General features: G+C 47.7%; 1 protein-coding gene across 1 annotated transcript in view; it reads right to left on the bottom strand.

The window, feature by feature from the left end:
* Positions 1 to 9569, bottom strand: part of LOC138638933 (zinc finger protein 665-like) — a 63179-nt gene extending 53610 nt beyond the window's left edge. The window contains exons 1-2 of the mRNA XM_069728688.1: positions 9434 to 9569; positions 3607 to 3759 (exon numbers count right to left, since the gene is read on the bottom strand). Coding sequence (XP_069584789.1) covers positions 3607 to 3684 — 78 coding nt within the window. The 5' untranslated portion in view covers positions 3685 to 3759; positions 9434 to 9569. The remainder of the gene's footprint in view (positions 1 to 3606; positions 3760 to 9433) is intronic.
* Between the last annotated feature and the right edge of the window lie 8538 nt (positions 9570 to 18107).

The following is an 18107-nucleotide window of genomic DNA, read 5'->3' as shown; positions in this document are numbered from 1 at the left end:
AGTCAGAAATGGGACATCACCATGTACCCCCTGACAACCCCAGCTGGACACAGACATTGATTTCCAATCTAATACTGGGTTATGGACTTGTAGCCATGGCAACCCCAACACGACCACATCATGCAGATTATGCAACACCAGAAAGCGAATATCCTCCTGGTGCGCAGGAGCCATGCACATGGTCAGCTGGGTCCAATACTGAGGCTTATTCTTGGCCAAAGGCGTAGCATCAATTCCTCTCAATGGAATAGGACACTGCAAGGGCTCCAAGACAAAACCACAGCGCCTAGCAAACTCCAAGTCCATCAAATTCAGGGCAGCGCCTGAATCCACAAATGCCATGACAGAATAAGAAGACAAAGAGCAGATCAAAGTAACGGACAAAAGAAATTTCGACTGTACCGTACCAATGGTGGCAGACCTAGCGAAACGCCTGGTGCGCTTAGGACAATCAGAGATAGCATGAGTGGAATCACCACAGTAGAAACACAGCCCATTCTGACGTCTGTGTTCTTGCCTTTCAGCTCTGGTCAAAGTCCTATCACACTGCATAGGCTCAGGTGTATGCTCAGATAATACCGCCAAATGGTGCACAGATTTACGCTCACGCAAGCGTCGACCGATCTGAATGGCCAAAGACAGACTCATTCAGACCAGCAGGCATAGGAAATCCCACCATGACATCCTTAAGGGCTTCAGAGAGACCCTTTCTGAAAATAGCTGCCAGCGCACATTCATTCCATTGAGTGAGCACGGACCACTTTCTAAAGTTCTGACAAAATCCCTATCTCATCCTGACCCTGACACAGAGACAGCAAATTTTTCTCTGCCTGATCCACTGAATTAGGTTCATCGTACAGCAATCCGAGCGCCAGAAAAAACGCATCAATATTACATAATGCAGGATCTCCTGGCGCAAGGGAAAATGCTCAGTCTTGAGGGTCGACACGTAATAAAGAAATAATGATCTTAACTTGTTGAACTGGGTCACCAGAGGAGCGGGGTTTCAAAGCCAGAAATAGTTTACAATTACTTTTTAAAATTCAAAAACTTAGCTCTATCTCCAGAAAATAACTCAGAAATAGGAATTTTAGGTTCTAACATAGGATTCTGAACAACTAAATCTTGAATGTTCTGTACATTTATAGCGAGATTATCCATCAAAGAGAACAGACCCTGAATGTCCTATCCACACCTGTGTTCTGAACCACCCTGATGTAAAGGGGAAAAGAAAGACAGAACACAGTGCAAAGAAAAAAAAATGGTCTCAGAACTTCTCTTTTCCCTCTATTGAGAAGCATTAGTACTTTGGGCCTCCAGTACTGTTATGAACAGGTAATTCAGAACCACAATGGACCTTGAAGTTCAGAGTCAAAGTGACCTGACAATTACCAAAAACATAGGACGAGCTCTGAGACGTGGGAACTCTGCTGACCGCAATCCCTAATCCTATCACACCACACTAGAGGTAGCCGTGGAGCGCTCCTGACCAGTCCTATGCGCCTCGAGCACAGCCTGAGAAACTAGCTAGCCCTAAGAAAGAAAAATAAGCCTAGCTTGCCTCAGAGAAATACCCCAAAGGAAAAGGCAGCCCCCCCACATATAATGACTGCGAGTTGAGATGAAAATACAAACGCAGAGATGAAATAGATTTAGCAAAGTGAGGCCCAACCTACCGAACAGACCGAAGATAGGAAAGATTGCCTTGCGGTCAACACAAAACCCTACAAACAACCACGCAGAGGGGGCAAAAAGACCCTCCGCACCGACTAACGATACGGAGGTGCTCCCTCTGCGTCCCAGAGCTTCCAGCAAGCAAGAAAAACCAATATAGCAAGCTGGACAGAAAAAAATAGCAAACAAAAATAACACAAGCAAAACTTAGCTTATGCAGGAAGACAGGCCACAGGAACGATCCAGGAGAAAGCAAGACCAATACTAGAACATTGACTGGAGGCCAGGATCAAAGCACTAGGTGGAGTTAAACAGAGCAGCACCTAACGACTTAACCTCATCACCTGAGGAAGGAAACTCAGAAGCCGCAGTACCACTCTCATCCACCAAAGGAAGCTCATAGACAGAACGAGCCGAAGTACCGCTCATGACCACAGGAGGGAGCTTGGCCACAGAATTCACAATATGGGATATTCACAGGATCCTTTCCAAATATTGGGGCATCTTACTGAGTAAACCCAAGTTAAAACCCCATATCTCTGAGCAAACTAGTTTGGCTGCCAGAAGGGCCACCACCTTGAATTATCGTGTGAGCCATAGCCATTTTAAAAGACCTACAGTTAAACTTAATAGGGGCTTTAGACGCCCGTGGCACTTTTCCTTGTGGTGGGTGTAACATGTGCCAATACGTCGTTGGTTGTGACACCATCACACTCCCTATTTTTCCTTTTACGATTCAGTTCAAATCTTATTTCAACTGTAAGACATGTAAAGTAATATAATATATGCATTAGCCTTCCCATGCCCTAAAATATATGTGGGTCAAACCATGCAAGAACTAAGAAAACGTATACAACAACATTTTTCCAACATTGCCACAGTGAAGATACAAAGAAGGGGAAAACATTGTCATCCGTGGCTGCACATTTCTGGAGTGAGCATAATTGCAATATTGCTGAAACTAAGATCATGGGACTTGAGACCATACATTCTAACATTAGGATATCACTCTGGAGTTTCTCAAACGCGAATGGATCTTTAATTTGCAATGTCTGACTCCTGCTGGGCTAAATGAAGAGATGTTATTCACCGGCTTTTATAAACAGACTTGATTTTGTGACTTTTTTTTTTTTAACTCTGCCTGTCTAGGTCATCTGTCAATATAGCGGAGTTTACCTCTTCGCTCAGCAGATAATAGATATATAGAAGAGTTTACCTCTCCGCTCAGCAGATAATAATAGAAATATAGAAGAGTTTACCTCTCCGCTCAGCAGATAATAATAGAGATATAGAAGAGTTTACCTCTCCGCTCAGCAGATAATAATAGAAATATAGAAGAGTTTACCTCTCCGCTCAGCAGATAATAATAGAAATATAGAAGAGTTTACCTCTCCGCTCAGCAGATAATAATAGAAATATAGAAGAGTTTACCTCTCCGCTCAGCAGATAATAGATATATAGGAGAGTTTACCTCTCCGCTCAGCAGATAATAATAGAAATATAGAAGAGTTTACCTCTCCGCTCAGCAGATAATAGATATATAGAAGAGTTTACCTCTCCGCTCAGCAGATAATAATAGAAATATAGAAGAGTTTACCTCTCCGCTCAGCAGATAATAGATATATAGGAGAGTTTACCTCTCCGCTCAGCAGATAATAATAGAAATATTGAAGAGTTTACCTCTCCGCTCAGCAGATAATAGAAATATAGAAGAGTTTACCTCTCCTCTCAGCAGATAATAGAAATATAGAAGAGTTTACCTCTCCACTCAGCAGATAATAATAGAAATATAGAAGAGTTTACCTCTCCGCTCAGCAGATAATAATAGAAATATAGAAGAGTTTACCTCTCCACTCAGCAGATAATAATAGAAATATAGAAGAGTTTACCTCTCCGCTCAGCAGATAATAATAGAAATATAGAAGAGTTTACCTCTCCGCTCAGTAGGGAGATGATCTCTAAGGTGAAGTCTATGATTCTTCTGGAAATGTTGTTCTCGTCTTCGTCCATCTCTGGTTCGTCATTCGGGGATAAATCTTGGTGGTGTGAATGGATCTGGTTCTTCGGTGTCTTTATGACAGGAGGCTTTAAATCATACAAGGACATCGTCAGTCACATACAGATCTGATCTCATTGCACAGTGACATTTACAGATTAAATGAGACAGGTGAGACCTTCCACCACCTGTTAGTACCTTGTGCTTTCCAACATCCTATATAGAAATCTGAAGCCTCAGTTACATATAACTTTTCTGAAACTCCTGGGCCCCACCGCCTGCCTCCAGTCTCAAATTTCCCATCCTCTCCAGTTGCCTCCGGTCTGCAACTTCTCAGCGCCTTTACCTGCCTGCGGTCAGTGATTTGATTCCCCGGCCCCTCCTCCTGCCTCTGGTCTGTGACTCCCCGGCCCCTCCTCCTGCCTCTGGTCTGTGACTCCCCGGCCCCTCCGCCTGCCTCTGGTCTGTGACTCCCCGGCCCCTCTGCCTGCCTCTGGTCTGTGACTCCCCGGCCCCTCTGCCTGCCTCTGGTCTGTGACTCCCCGGCCCCTCCTCCTGCCTCTGGTCTGTGACTCCCCGGCCCCTCTGCCTGCCTCTGGTCTGTGACTCCCCGGCCCCTCTGCCTGCCTCTGGTCTGTGACTCCCCGGCCCCTCTGCCTGCCTCTGGTCTGTGACTGCCCGGCCCCTCCTCCTGCCTCTGGTCTGTGACTCCCCGGCCCCTCTGCCTGCCTCTGGTCTGTGACTCCCCGGCCCCTCTGCCTGCCTCTGGTCTGTGACTCCCCGGCCCCTCTGCCTGCCTCTGGTCTGTGACTCCCCGGCCCCTCCTCCTGCCTCTGGTCTGTGACTCCCCGGCCCCTCCTCCTGCCTCTGGTCTGTGACTCCCCGCCCCTCCGCCTGCCTCTGGTCTGTGACTGCCCAACATGGCGGGATTATTATTATACACATATACATCGCTCCATTTATTCCATGGCGCTTTACATGTTAAAGGGGCAAATATAGACAAGCACAATAAAAATGAGCAATACAAGGCACACACAAGTACAGAAGGAGCGGGGACCCTGCCCGCGAGGACTCACAGTCTGCAGGGGAGGGGGTGAGGATACAGTAGGAGAGGGTAGAGCTGGTTGTGCGGAGGTTCTGCAGAGTAAGAATCACTGCAGGTTGTAGGCTTGTTGGAAGAGGTGAGTCTTCAGGTTCTTTTTGAAGGTTTCGATGGTAGGTGAGAGTCTGATGTGTTGGGGAAGAGAGTTCCAGAGTATGGGGGAAGCACGGGAGAAGTCTTGGATGCGGTTGTGGGAAGAAGAGATAAGAGGGGAATAGAGAACGAGATCTTGTGAGGATCGAAGGTTGCGGGTAGGTAGGTACCGGATGACCATGTCACAGATGTATGAGGGGACAGGTTGTGGATGGCTTTGTACGTCATGGTTAGGGTTTTGAACTGGAGTCTCTGGGTAATGGGGAACCAGTGAAGGGATTGACAGAGGGGAGAAGCTGGGGAATAGCGGGGGGACAGGTGGATTAGTCGGGCAGCAGAGTGTAGGATGGATTGGAGCGGTGCCAGAGTGCTAGAGGGGAGGCCACAACAGGAGGTTGCAGTAATTGAGGTAGGAGATGATAAGGGCGTGCACTAGCGTTTTTGTGGTAACATGGTGAATGTTGTGAATTCTGTGGCAGAGCTCCCTCCAGTGGTCACAAGTGGTACTTCGGCTGGTTCTCTCTGTGAGCTTCCGTTGGTGGAGGAAAGTGGTACTGCGGCTTCTGAGTTTCCTTCCTCAGGTGATGTGGTGAGGTCGTTAGGTGTTTCCCTATTTAACTCCACCCAGTGCTTTGATCCTGGCCTCCAGTCAATGTTCTAGTGTTGGACCTGTTTCCTCCTGGATCGTTCCTGTGGCTTGCTGCTCTGCATAGCTAAGTTCCTCTTTGCTATTTGTTTGCTGTTTTTTTCTGTCCAGCTTGCGTATTTGTTTTTTTCTGCTTGCTGGAAGCTCTGGGACGCAGAGGGTGTACCTCCGTGCCGTTAGTTCGGTACGGAGGGTCTTTTTGCCCCCTTTGCGTGGTTTTTGAAGGGTTTTGTGTTGACCGCAAAGTTACCTTTCCTATCCTCCCTCTGTTCAGAAAGTTGGGCCTCACTTTGCTAAATCTATTTCATCTCTACGTTTGTCTCTTCATCTTTACTCACAGTCATTATATGTGGGGGCTGCCTTTTCCTTTGGGGTATTTCTCTGAGGCAAGGTAGGCTTATTTTCTATCTTCAGGCTAGCTAGTTTCTCAGGCCGTGCCGAGTTGCATAGGCAGCGTTAGGCGCAATCCACGGCAGCCTCTAGTGTGGTTTATTAGGATCAGGGATTGCGGTCAACAGAGTTCCCACGTCTCAGAGCTCGTTCTCGTTTTTTGGGTTATTGTCAGGTCACTGTATGTGCGCTGACCTCTATGTCCATTGTGGTTCTGAATTATCTTTCATAACAGGTGAAGGAATGCGCGGATCAGGGAAATATTTTTGAGTTTGGGTCGGCAGGAGGAGGCAAGAGCTTGGATATGTGACTTTAAAGAAAGGGCAGAGTCGAGGATCACCCCGAGGCACCGAGCGTGCGTGACCGGGGAAAGTGAGCAGCCATTGACATTGATGGATAGGTCTCGTGAAGGGGTAGAGTGAGATGGGGAAAGATGATGAATTCTGTTTTGTCCATGTTTATTTTTAGAAAGGGAGCAGAAAAGAAGGCCGAGATAGCAGACAGACAGTGTGGGATTTTGGTCAGTAAGGACGAGAGGTCAGGTCCAGATAGTTAGATCTGCGTGTCATCGGCTTGGAGATGATACTGCAAACCGTGGGATTCTATGAGCTGTCGCAGGCCGAGGGTGTAGATGGAGAAGAGCAGGGGCACTAGAACTGAGCCGTGGGGAACACCGACTGACAAGGGGCGAGGAGAGGAGGTGGTGTGGGAGAGGGAGACACTGAATGTCCGGTCTGTTAGATATGATGAGATCCAGGATAGGGCCAAGTCTGTGATGCCAAGGAATGAGAGGGTTTGTAATAATAGGGAATGGTCCACTGTGTCGAAGGCAAAAGACAGGTCCAGGAGGAGGAGGACAGAGTAGTGTCGCTTGCTCTTGGCAGTTAGTAGGTCATTGGTCACTTTAGTTAGGGCAGTTTCAGTTGAGTGATGGGGTCGGAAGCCAGATTGTAACCGGTCAAAGAGGGAACAAGAAGAGGTGAGGTGAGCGGACAGTTCAAGATGGACATGCTGTTCCAGTAGTTTTGAGGCATAAGGGAGGATCACGTATAGGACATTACAGTAGTGATGGCGGTGTATCCCCGTGTCTGGGAGGACCACGTATAGGACATTACAGTAGTGATGGCGGTGTATCCCCGTGTCTGGGGGGATTACGTATAGGACATTACAGTAGTGATGGCGGTGTATCCCCGTGTCTGGGAGGATTACGTATAGGACATTACAGTAGTGATGGCGGTGTATCCCCGTGTCTGGGAGGATCACGTATAGGACATTACAGTAGTGATGGCGGTGTATCCCCGTGTCTGGGAGGATTACGTATAGGACATTACAGTAGTGATGGCGATGTATCCCCGTGTCTGGGAGGATTACGTATAGGACATTACAGTAGTGATGGCGGTGTATCCTCGTGTCTGGGAGGATTACGTATAGGACATTACAGTAGTGATGGCGGTGTATCCCCGTGTCTGGGAGGACTACGTATAGGACATTATAGTAGTGATGGCGGTGTATCCCCGTGTCTGGGAGGATTACGTATAGGACATTACAGTAGTGATGGCGGTGTATCCCCGTGTCTGGGAGGACCACGTATAGGACATTAGTGATGGCGGTGTATCCCCGTGTCTGGGAGGACCACGTATAGGACATTACAGTAGTGATGGCGGTGTATCCCCGTGTCTGGGAGGATTACGTATAGGACATTACAGTAGTGATGGCGGTGTATCCTCGTGTCTGGGAGGATTACGTATAGGACATTACAGTAGTGATGGCGGTGTATCTCCGTGTCTGGGAGGATTACGTATAGGACATTACATTAGTGATGGCGGTGTATCCCCGTGTCTGGGAGGACCACATATAGGACATTACAGTAGTGATGGCGGTGTATCCCCGTGTCTGGGAGGACCACGTATAGGACATTACAGTAGTGATGGCGGTGTATCCCCGTGTCTGGGAGGATCACGTATAGGACATTACAGTAGTGATGGCGGTGTATCCTCGTGTCTGGGAGGATTACGTATAGGACATTACAGTAGTGATGGCGGTGTATCCTCGTGTCTGGGAGGATTACGTATAGGACATTACAGTAGTGATGGCGGTGTATCCCCGTGTCTGGGAGGATTACGTATAGGACATTATAGTAGTGATGGCGGTGTATCCTCGTGTCTGGGAGGATTACGTATAGGACATTACAGTAGTGATGGCGGTGTATCCCCGTGTCTGGGAGGATTACGTATAGGACATTACAGTAGTGATGGCGGTGTATCCCCGTGTCTGGGAGGATCACGTATAGGACATTACAGTAGTGATGGCGGTGTATCCTCGTGTCTGGGAGGGCCACGTACAGGACATTACAGTAGTGATGGCGGTGTATCCTCGTGTCTGGGAGGATCACGTATAGGACATTACAGTAGTGATGGCGGTGTATCCTCGTGTCTGGGAGGATTACGTATAGGACATTACAGTAGTGATGGCGGTGTATCCTCGTGTCTGGGAGGATTACGTATAGGACATTACAGTAATGATGGCGGTGTATCCCCGTGTCTGGGAGGACCACGTACAGGACATTACAGTAGTGATGGCGGTGTATCCTCGTGTCTGGGAGGATTACGTATAGGACATTACAGTAGTGATGGCGGTGTATCCCCGTGTCTGGGAGGATCACGTACAGGACATTACAGTAGTGATGGCGGTGTATCCTCGTGTCTGGGAGGACCACGTATAGGACATTACAGTAGTGATGGCGGTGTATCCCCGTGTCTGGGAGGATTACGTATAGGACATTACAGTAGTGATGGCGGTGTATCCTCGTGTCTGGGAGGATCACGTATAGGACATTACAGTAGTGATGGCGGTGTATCCTCGTGTCTGGGAGGATTACGTATAGGACATTACAGTAGTGATGGCGGTGTATCCTCGTGTCTGGGAGGACCACGTATAGGACATTACAGTAGTGATGGCGGTGTATCCCCGTGTCTGGGAGGACCACGTATAGGACATTACAGTAGTGATGGCGGTGTATCCCCGTGTCTGGGAGGATTACGTATAGGACATTACAGTAGTGATGGCGGTGTATCCCCGTGTCTGGGAGGATTACGTATAGGACATTACAGTAGTGATGGCGGTGTATCCCCGTGTCTGGGAGGACCACGTATAGGACATTACAGTAGTGATGAAACAGACAGGTACAATCACCAGAGGAGACAAGGGGGCGGTCCCTCCATGTGGGGACAGACAGGTCTAATCTCCAGAACAGACAAGGGGGCGGTCCCTCCTCCAGAGGAGACAAGGGGGCGGTGCCTCCGTGTGGGGACAGACAGGTCCGATCTCCCGAGGGAGCAAGGGGGTGGTCTCTGCTCCAGAGAAGACAAGGGGGCGGAGCCTCCGTCCTGACAGTGTGCGGACCGCGGGGAGGAGACTGCAGGGAGGGAGCAGAACACCGGACAACCGGCCACTCTGTGCCTGAGAGAGAGGAAGCCATGACTGCACAGCCTGTGTGAGAGCTGCGCCCGAGTCCTGGCTGCTGTCACCTCACCTGATACCGCAGAGAGGCCGCAGCCGTGTGAAGACGTCCTGTGTGCGGCGGCTGACACCAGAGACAATAGCGGCACCCACTGCGGGAGCGACTAGATCAGACTAGACTGACTCCGGAGTTTATTTCCTGAGGCACTGACGTCATCGGAAGGGGCGGGGCCAAGCCACTGAAAATGAAGACCCGAGAGCAGGAAGCTGCATTTTGCTGATGCTGAGCTGAGGTTGCTGGAGAAGAGAAGCGGGAAATGAGGGGCCGCACGGTGGAGCAGTGTGAGGAGAGGACCGAGGGGCCGCACCATGGAGCCGTGTGAGGAGAGGACCGAAAGCCCGCACCGTGTGAGGAGAGGACCGAGGGGCCGCACCATGTGAGGAGAGGACCGAGGGGCCGCACCATGTGAGGAGAGGACAGAGGGGCCGCACAGTGTGAGGAGAGGACTGAGGGTCCACACTGTGGAGCCGTGTGAGGAGAGGACCGAGGAGCCGCACCATGGAGCTGTTTGAGGAGAGGACCGAGGGGCCGCACCATGTGAGGAGAGGACCGAGGGGCCGCACCATGGAGCTGTTTGAGGAGAGGACCGAGGGGCCGCACTATGTGAGGAGAGGACCGTGGAGCCATACCATGGAGCTGTTTGAGGAGAGGACCGAGGGGCCGCACCATGTGAGGAGAGGACAGAGGGGCCGCACTGTGTGAGGAGAGGACCGAGGGTCCACACTGTGGAGCCGTGTGAGGAGAGGACCGAGGGGCCGCACCATGGAGCCGTGTGAGGAGAGGACCGAGGGGCCGCACCGTGGAGCCGTGTGATGAGAGTACCGAGGGGCCGCACCGTGGAGCCGTGTGATGAGAGTACCGAGGAGCCATACCATGGAGCAGTGTGAGGAGAGGACCGAGGGGCCGCACCGTGTGAGGAGAGGACCGAGGGGCCGCACCATGTGAGGAGAGGACCGAGGGGCCGCACCATGTGAGGAGAGGACCGAGGGGCCGCACCATGTGAGGAGAGGACCGAGGGGCCGCACCATGTGAGGAGAGGACCGAGGGGCCGCACCATGTGAGGAGAGGACCGAGGGGCCGCACCATGTGAGGAGAGGACCGAGGGGCCGCACCATGTGAGGAGAGGACCGAGGGGCCGCACCATGTGAGGAGAGGACCGAGGGGCCGCACCATGTGAGGAGAGGACCGAGGGGCCGCACCATGTGAGGAGAGGACCGAGGGGCCGCACCATGTGAGGAGAGGACCGAGGGGCCGCACCATGGAGCCGTGTGAGGAGAGGACCGAGGGGCCGCACGGTGGAGCCGTGTGATGAGAGTACCGAGGAGCCATACCATGGAGCAGTGTGATGAGAGTACCGAGGAGCCGTACCATGGAGCAGTGTGATGAGAGTACCGAGGAGCCATACCATGGAGCAGTGTGAGGAGAGGACCGAGTGGCCGCAGTGCGTCGGGCCAAGGTTACCGACGCTAGCAGTGAATGCGCCGCACAACAGGGGCAGCGGATGCATTTTTCCAGCGCATCCGCTGCCCCATTGTGAGGTGCGGGGAGGTGGATGAGGAGTTCCGGCAGCGCATGCGCGGTCGGAAATGGCGGACCGTCGGAAGCAAAAAACGTTCCCGGCGGTTTGCCGCAACACGGTGCAACCGTCGCACGACGGTTGCGACGTGTGGCAATGCGTCGCTAATGTTAGTTTATGGGGCAAAACGCATCCTGCAGACAACTTTGCAGGATGCGGTTTTTCCCCTGAACTACGCATTGCGACGTATTGAAAAAAATGATAGTGTGAAAGTAGCGTAACAGGGGAACGAAGCTACATTGACTTGCAGTGCTGCGCCCCCTGTTGGTATAACCTCAGATGAACTCAAGCGTGAGAAAATGTTCAGAAAAATTCCCACGCTTGAGTTAATCTGAGGTTATGCCAGCAGGGGGCGCAGCCCCGCAAGTCTAGGTAGCTACGTTCCCATTCATTCCCCGTTTTTTACAGGCAGTGGCGGCTGCATTAGCAGGCTCCTGCTTGTAAAATTATTTAACCTCTTCAGATGGATTTACAGCGTGGGACATGACTGAGCATCGGAGAGGTATGGGATATTGTTTTTTTTTATTTTAACTTTGTTTCAGGTTATAAGGGTCTTCAATTGGATTTAGAGTATAATAAACTATTACAACACCCTGTGTATTTCAATAAAATACTTTTTTCCTAATGTAACATAGTTACATAGTAACATAGGCCGAAAAAAGACATTTGTCCATCCAGTTCAGCCTATATTCCATCATAATAAATCCCCAGATCTACGTCCTTCTACAGAACCTAATAATTGTATGATACAATATTGTTCTGCTCCAGGAAGACATCCAGGCCTCTCTTGAACCCCTCGACTGAGTTCGCCATCACCACCTCCTCAGGCAAGCAATTCCAGATTCTCACTGCCCTAACAGTAAAGAATCCTCTTCTATGTTGGTGGAAAAACCTTCTCTCCGCCAGACGCAAAGAATGCCCCCTCGTGCCCGTCACCTTCCTTGGTATAAACAGATCCTCAGCGAGATATTTGTATTGTCCCCTTATATACTTATACATGGTTATTAGATCGCCCCTCAGTCGTCTTTTTTCTAGACTAAATAATCCTAATTTCGCTAATCTATCTGGGTATTGTAGTTCTCCCATTCCCTTTATTAATTTTGTTGCCCTCCTTTGTACTCTCTCTAGTCCAATTATATCCTTCCTGAGCACAGGTGCCCAAAGCTGGACACAGTACTCCATGTGCGGTCTAACTAGGGATTTGTACAGAGGCAGTATAATGCTCTCATCATGTGTATCCAGACCTCTTTTAATGCACCCCATGATCCTGTTTGCCCTGGCAGCTGCTGCCTGGCACTGGCTGCTCCAGGTAAGTTTATCATTAACTAGGATCCCCAAGTCCTTCTCCCTGTCAGATTTACCCAGTGGTTTCCCATTCAGTGTGTAATGGTGATATTGATTCCTTCTTCCCATGTGTATAACCTTACATTTATCATTGTTAAACCTCATCTGCCACCTTTCAGCCCAAGTTTCCAACTTATCCAGATCCATCTGTAGCAGAATACGATCTTCTCTTGTATTAACTGCTTTACATAGTTTTGTATCATCTGCAAATATCGATATTTTACTGTGTAAACCTTCTACCAGATCATTAATGAATATGTTGAAGAGAACAGGTCCCAATACTGACCCCTGCGGTACCCCACTGGTCACAGCGACCCAGTTAGAGACTATACCATTTATAACCACCCTCTGCTTTCTATCACTAAGCCAGTTACTAACCCATTTACACACATTTTCCCCCAGACCAAGCATTCTCATTTTGTGTACCAACCTCTTGTGCGGCACGGTATCAAACGCTTTGGAAAAATCGAGATATACCACGTCCAATGACTCACCGTGGTCCAGCCTATAGCTTACCTCTTCATAAAAACTGATTAGATTGGTTTGACAGGAGCGATTTCTCATAAACCCATGCTGATATGGAGTTACACAGTTATTCTCATTGAGATAATCCAGAATAACATCTCTCAGAAACCCTTCAAATATTTTACCAACAATAGAGGTTAGACTTACTGGCCTATAATTTCCAGGTTCACTTTTAGAGCCCTTTTTGAATGTTGGCACCACATTTGCTATGCGCCAGTCCTGCGGAACAGACCCTGTCGCTATAGAGTCCCTAAAAATAAGAAATAATGGTTTATCTATTACATTACTTAGTTCTCTTAGTACTCGTGGGTGTATGCCATCCGGACCCGGAGATTTATCTATTTTAATCTTATTTAGCCGCTTTCGCACCTCTTCTTGGGTTAGATTGGTGACCCTTAATATAGGGTTTTCATTGTTTTTTGGGATTTCACCTAGCATTTCATTTTCCACTGTGAATACCGTGGAGAAGAAGGTGTTTAATATGTTAGCTTTTTCCTCGTCATCTACAACCATTCTTTCCTCACTATTTTTTAAGGGGCCTACATTTTCAGTTTTTATTCTTTTACTATTGATATAGTTGAAGAACAGTTTGGGATTAGTTTTACTCTCCTTAGCAATGTGCTTCTCTGTTTCCTTTTTGGCAGCTTTAATTAGTTTTTTAGATAAAGTATTTTTCTCCCTATAGTTTTTTAGAGCTTCAATGGTGCCATCCTGCTTTAGTAGTGCAAATGCTTTCTTTTTACTGTTAATTGCCTGTCTTACTTCTTTGTTTAGCCACATTGGGTTTTTCCTATTTCTAGTCCTTTTATTCCCACAAGGTATAAACCGCTTACACTGCCTATTTAGGATGTTCTTAAACATTTTCCATTTATTATCTGTATTCTTATTTCTGAGGATATTGTCCCAGTCTACCAGATTAAGGGCATCTCTAAGCTGGTCAAACTTTGCCTTCCTAAAGTTCAGTGTTTTTGTGACTCCCTGACAAGTCCCCCTAGTGAAAGACAGGTGAAACTGCACAATATTGTGGTCGCTATTTCCTAGATGCCCAACCACCTGCAGATTTGTTATTCTGTCAGGTCTATTAGATAGTATTAGGTCTAAAAGTGCTGCTCCTCTGGTTGGATTCTGCACCAATTGTGAAAGATAATTTTTCTTGGTTATTAGCAGAAACCTGTTGCCTTTATGGGTTTTACAGGTTTCTGTTTCCCAGTTAATATCCGGGTAGTTAAAGTCCCCCAGGACCTCATTATGGGTTGCAGCTTCATCTATCTGCTTTAGAAGTAGACTTTCCGTGATTTCTGTTATATTTGGGGGTTTGTAACAGACCCCAATGAGAATTTTGTTACCATTTTTCCCTCCATGAATTTCGACCCATATGGACTCGACATCCTCCTTTCCTTCGCTAATATCCTCCCTTAAAGTGGACTTTAGACAAGACTTTACATAGAGACAAACCCCTCCTCCTCTCCGATTTTTACAATCCTTTCTAAACAGACTGTAACCCTGTAAGTTAACTGCCCAGTCATAGCTTTCATCTAACCATGTCTCGGTTATTCCCACTATGTCAAAGTTACCTGTAGATATTTCTGCTTCTAGTTCTTCCATCTTGTTTGTCAGGCTTCTGGCGTTTGCGAGCATGCAGTTTAGAGGATTTTGTTTTGTTCCAATCTCCTCGCTGTGGATTGTTTTAGAAATGTTCTTACCTCCCTTCTGAGTATGTTTTCCTGGGTCTTCTTTGGTCGAGTCTAATGTTTTTCTTCCCGTCCCCTCTTCTTCTAGTTTGTGTGTGCTTTATTAACCATTTACTACTATTGGATTAATAATAGATAGGGGTCATAATTGACGCCTCTCCATTATTAATCTGGCTTAATGTCACCTTACAACAGCAAGGTGACATTAACCCTTCATTACCCCATATCCCACTGCTACACGGGAATGGGAAGAGAGTGGCCAAGTGCCAGAATAGGCGCATCTTCCAGTTGTGCCTTTTCTGGGGTGGCTGGGGGCAGATGTTTTTAGCTGGTGGGGGGCAATAACCGTGGACCCTCTCCAGGTTATTAATATCTGCCCTCAGTCACTGGCTTTACTACTCTGGCAGAGAAAATTGCGCGGGAGCCCACGCCAGTTTATTCCGTGATGTAAACCTTTATTTTAACAGCTCCAAAATTTTGCACACAGACACTTGGAACATTATTAGTGAAAAATATGTACAAAAATAAGATATGAAATGGTTTACTGTATGTAAATGTGTCATATCTTGTCGGGTTTACCGGCTTTCCTGCTATCTAGCGCTGTATGAAAAATTACATAGATACATTGTGTTCCAAATTATTATGCAAATGATATTTTTCTCGGATTTTCCCAAATGGTCGGTGCAAATTACAGTCTAATAAAACTCATCACCCGTTAGAGTATACATCGAATTTTATTGAAGAAACATCCCAATGATAACAGTATAATCTCCAAAATTAATAAAACCCCACAATGCACTGCTCCAAATTATTAGGCACAGTACAATGTCTCAACATTTGATGTTTTAAAGAACTGAAAATGCTCATTTGTGGAATTTGCAGCATTAGGAGGTCACATTCACTGAACAAAAAAAGCTATTTAACTCCAAAACTTAATAGGCCAAGATACATGTAACATAGGAGCCTTATTTGCTGTCACCTTCACAATTCCTGCATCCATTGAACTTGTGAGTTTTTGGAGAGTTTCTGCTTGTATTTCTTCCGTCCCAGAGCCGCTGTTTTGATTTGAACGGCCTCCCACCCTCATAGATCTTGTGCTGGATGATTGTCCAAAGGTTCTCTGTACGGTTGAGGTCAGGGGAAGATGGTGGCCGCACCATGAGTTCATCTCCTTTTATGCCCATAGCAGCCAATGACTCAGAGGTATTCTTTGCAGCATGAGATGGGGCATTGTCAGCATGGAGATGATTTTGCTCCTGGTTTCTGCTTTTTAGACAATGGAAGAAAGTTGTCAGTCAGAAACTAAATACTTTGCAGAGGTCATTTTCACACCTTCAGGAACCTTAAAGCGTCCTACCAGCTGTTTCCCCATCATTCTGGCCCAAAATGTGACTCCTCCACCTCTTTGCTGACGTCGCAGCCTTGTTGGGACATAGTGGCCATCCACCAACCACCCACTACTTCATCCATCTGGACCATCCAGGGTTGCTTGACACTCATCAGTAAACAAGACAATTTGGAAATTAGTGTTCATGTATGTCTGGGCCCACTTTAACCATTTCTGCTTCTGAACACTGTTTAAAGGTGGCTGAATATTAGGTTTATGCACCACAGCAAGCCTTTGAAGGATCCTACACCTTGAGGTTCGAGGGACTCCAGAGGCACCAGCAGCTTCAAATAACTTTGCTGCTTTGTGATGGTATTTTGGCAGCTGCTCTCGCAATCCCATGAATTTGTCTGGCAGAAATCTTCCTCATTATGCCTTTATCTGCATGAACTCTGTGCTCTGTTTCAGTCACAAATCTCTTCACAGTATCACAGTACCTGTCAGCGTGATTTTACTGTACACCGTACTGAATTGCCGGCTTTTCTATAGAACACTGCTGCGTATTTCTTGCAAGTCACACTGCTGGTCCGTGTGTAATCCGTATTTTTCTCGCCCCCATTGACTTTCATTGGCGGATTTTTTGCAGAATACGCTGACAAACGCAGCATGCTGCGATTTTCTACACCCGTAAAATACGGCTGAGAAATATACGGCAGATAGGAGCTGCCCTATAGAGAATCATTGGTCCATGTGCAATGCGTAGTTTTTGCGCCTCTCACATCCGTAAAACTCGCTAGTGTGACGCCGGCCTTATACATTTTTATAGCGCCATTTATTCCATGGTGCTTTTCATGTGAAAACGGGGGGCAAATATAGTCAAGTACAATAAGCATGAGCAACAGAAGGCACTAACAGGTACAGAAGGAGGGAGGACCCTGCCCGCGAGGGCTCAGTCTGCAGTATAAATATATAGTTTTATCCTTTTTTGTTACTTATTTCTTTGTGGTTTTTAATAAAACTGTTTGAGAACTATGGGTTGAATTTTTATTTCTAAAGCTCGGGGTCTGTTCACACATTGCAATTTGTTGGGAAACAATCCACAGCAAAGTCCTCACCAGTAACATAGTAACATAGTAACATAGTTAGTAAGGCCGAAAAAAGACATTTGTCCATCCAGTTCAGCCTATATTCCATTATAATAAATACCCAGATCTACGTCCTTCTACAGAACCTAATAATTGTATGATACAATATTGTTCTGCTCCAGGAAGACATCCAGGCCTCTCTTGAACCCCTCGACTGAGTTCGCCATCACCACCTCCTCAGGCAAGCAATTCCAGATTCTCACTGCCCTAATCGTTCAGATCTCACTGACATTTTATTTCCTGTCCTCAGCAGCATGTAGCATATTTTTCTGACTAGAAGAGGCAATTTTTACCCCCAAATTTGGGGTGTGTGTTGTAGTCTGGATATAGCTTATATGGGGGGCACAGTTGTGGAGCGGGGGTCACAGGAGGCAGGGTACCTGCTGCAGGAAACCATTAGCAGAAGTGGGGCGAGGCAGCCGAGATCCCAATCTGCGCACGTGGCCTGAGGCAGCTGGTTTCCTGAAGCCGACCACTTCCAGCCCAGGACCCGCAGCTTTGCCGTTCTGGGACATCCTCTCCCACCCAGGGCCTGCAACATGTACTCTGCCTCCTGTGTCCCCAATCCACCGCTCCCCATGTTAGCTACCATAAATGCAAACTGTAAGATCCTCATTTTATCAAAAAATGTTTTCCTGACCAAAATTTGGGGTGCCTCTTATGGTGTGAAAAAATACAGTAAATTTAAAAAATAAAACCATGATAATCGCTTATGTAACCAATTTCTTAGGTCCCGGCGGTGTTTCTCTGTGTAGGTCGGCCTTCTGTGGCCACTTTCCGCTCTGTGGCCCGTACAGCCTGGTCACTTGGAGAAGTCATATAGGACATTTTTTTAATGGATGTTTATTAACCCCTTCCCGACCTGTGACGCCTATGTGGCATCATGGCAGGATCGCGTCCCTGCAGATCGGGTGGAAGGGTCAACTAACATTTCACCCGACCTGAGAGTGGTACTTCAGCCCGGGGGGGTGGGGGAACTACACATGGCTACAATCGCTCTGATAGGCTGTTTCACTTTCAACAGCCAATCAGAGCAATTTGTAATATTTCACGTATGAAACTTGTTGAAATATTACAA

This window comes from Ranitomeya imitator, chromosome 5 (assembly GCF_032444005.1).
Source record: "Ranitomeya imitator isolate aRanImi1 chromosome 5, aRanImi1.pri, whole genome shotgun sequence".
Classification (NCBI taxonomy): domain Eukaryota; kingdom Metazoa; phylum Chordata; class Amphibia; order Anura; family Dendrobatidae; genus Ranitomeya; species Ranitomeya imitator.
The sequence above is the reverse complement of the archived record's forward strand: the minus strand, read 5'-3'. Positions and strand labels throughout refer to the sequence as shown.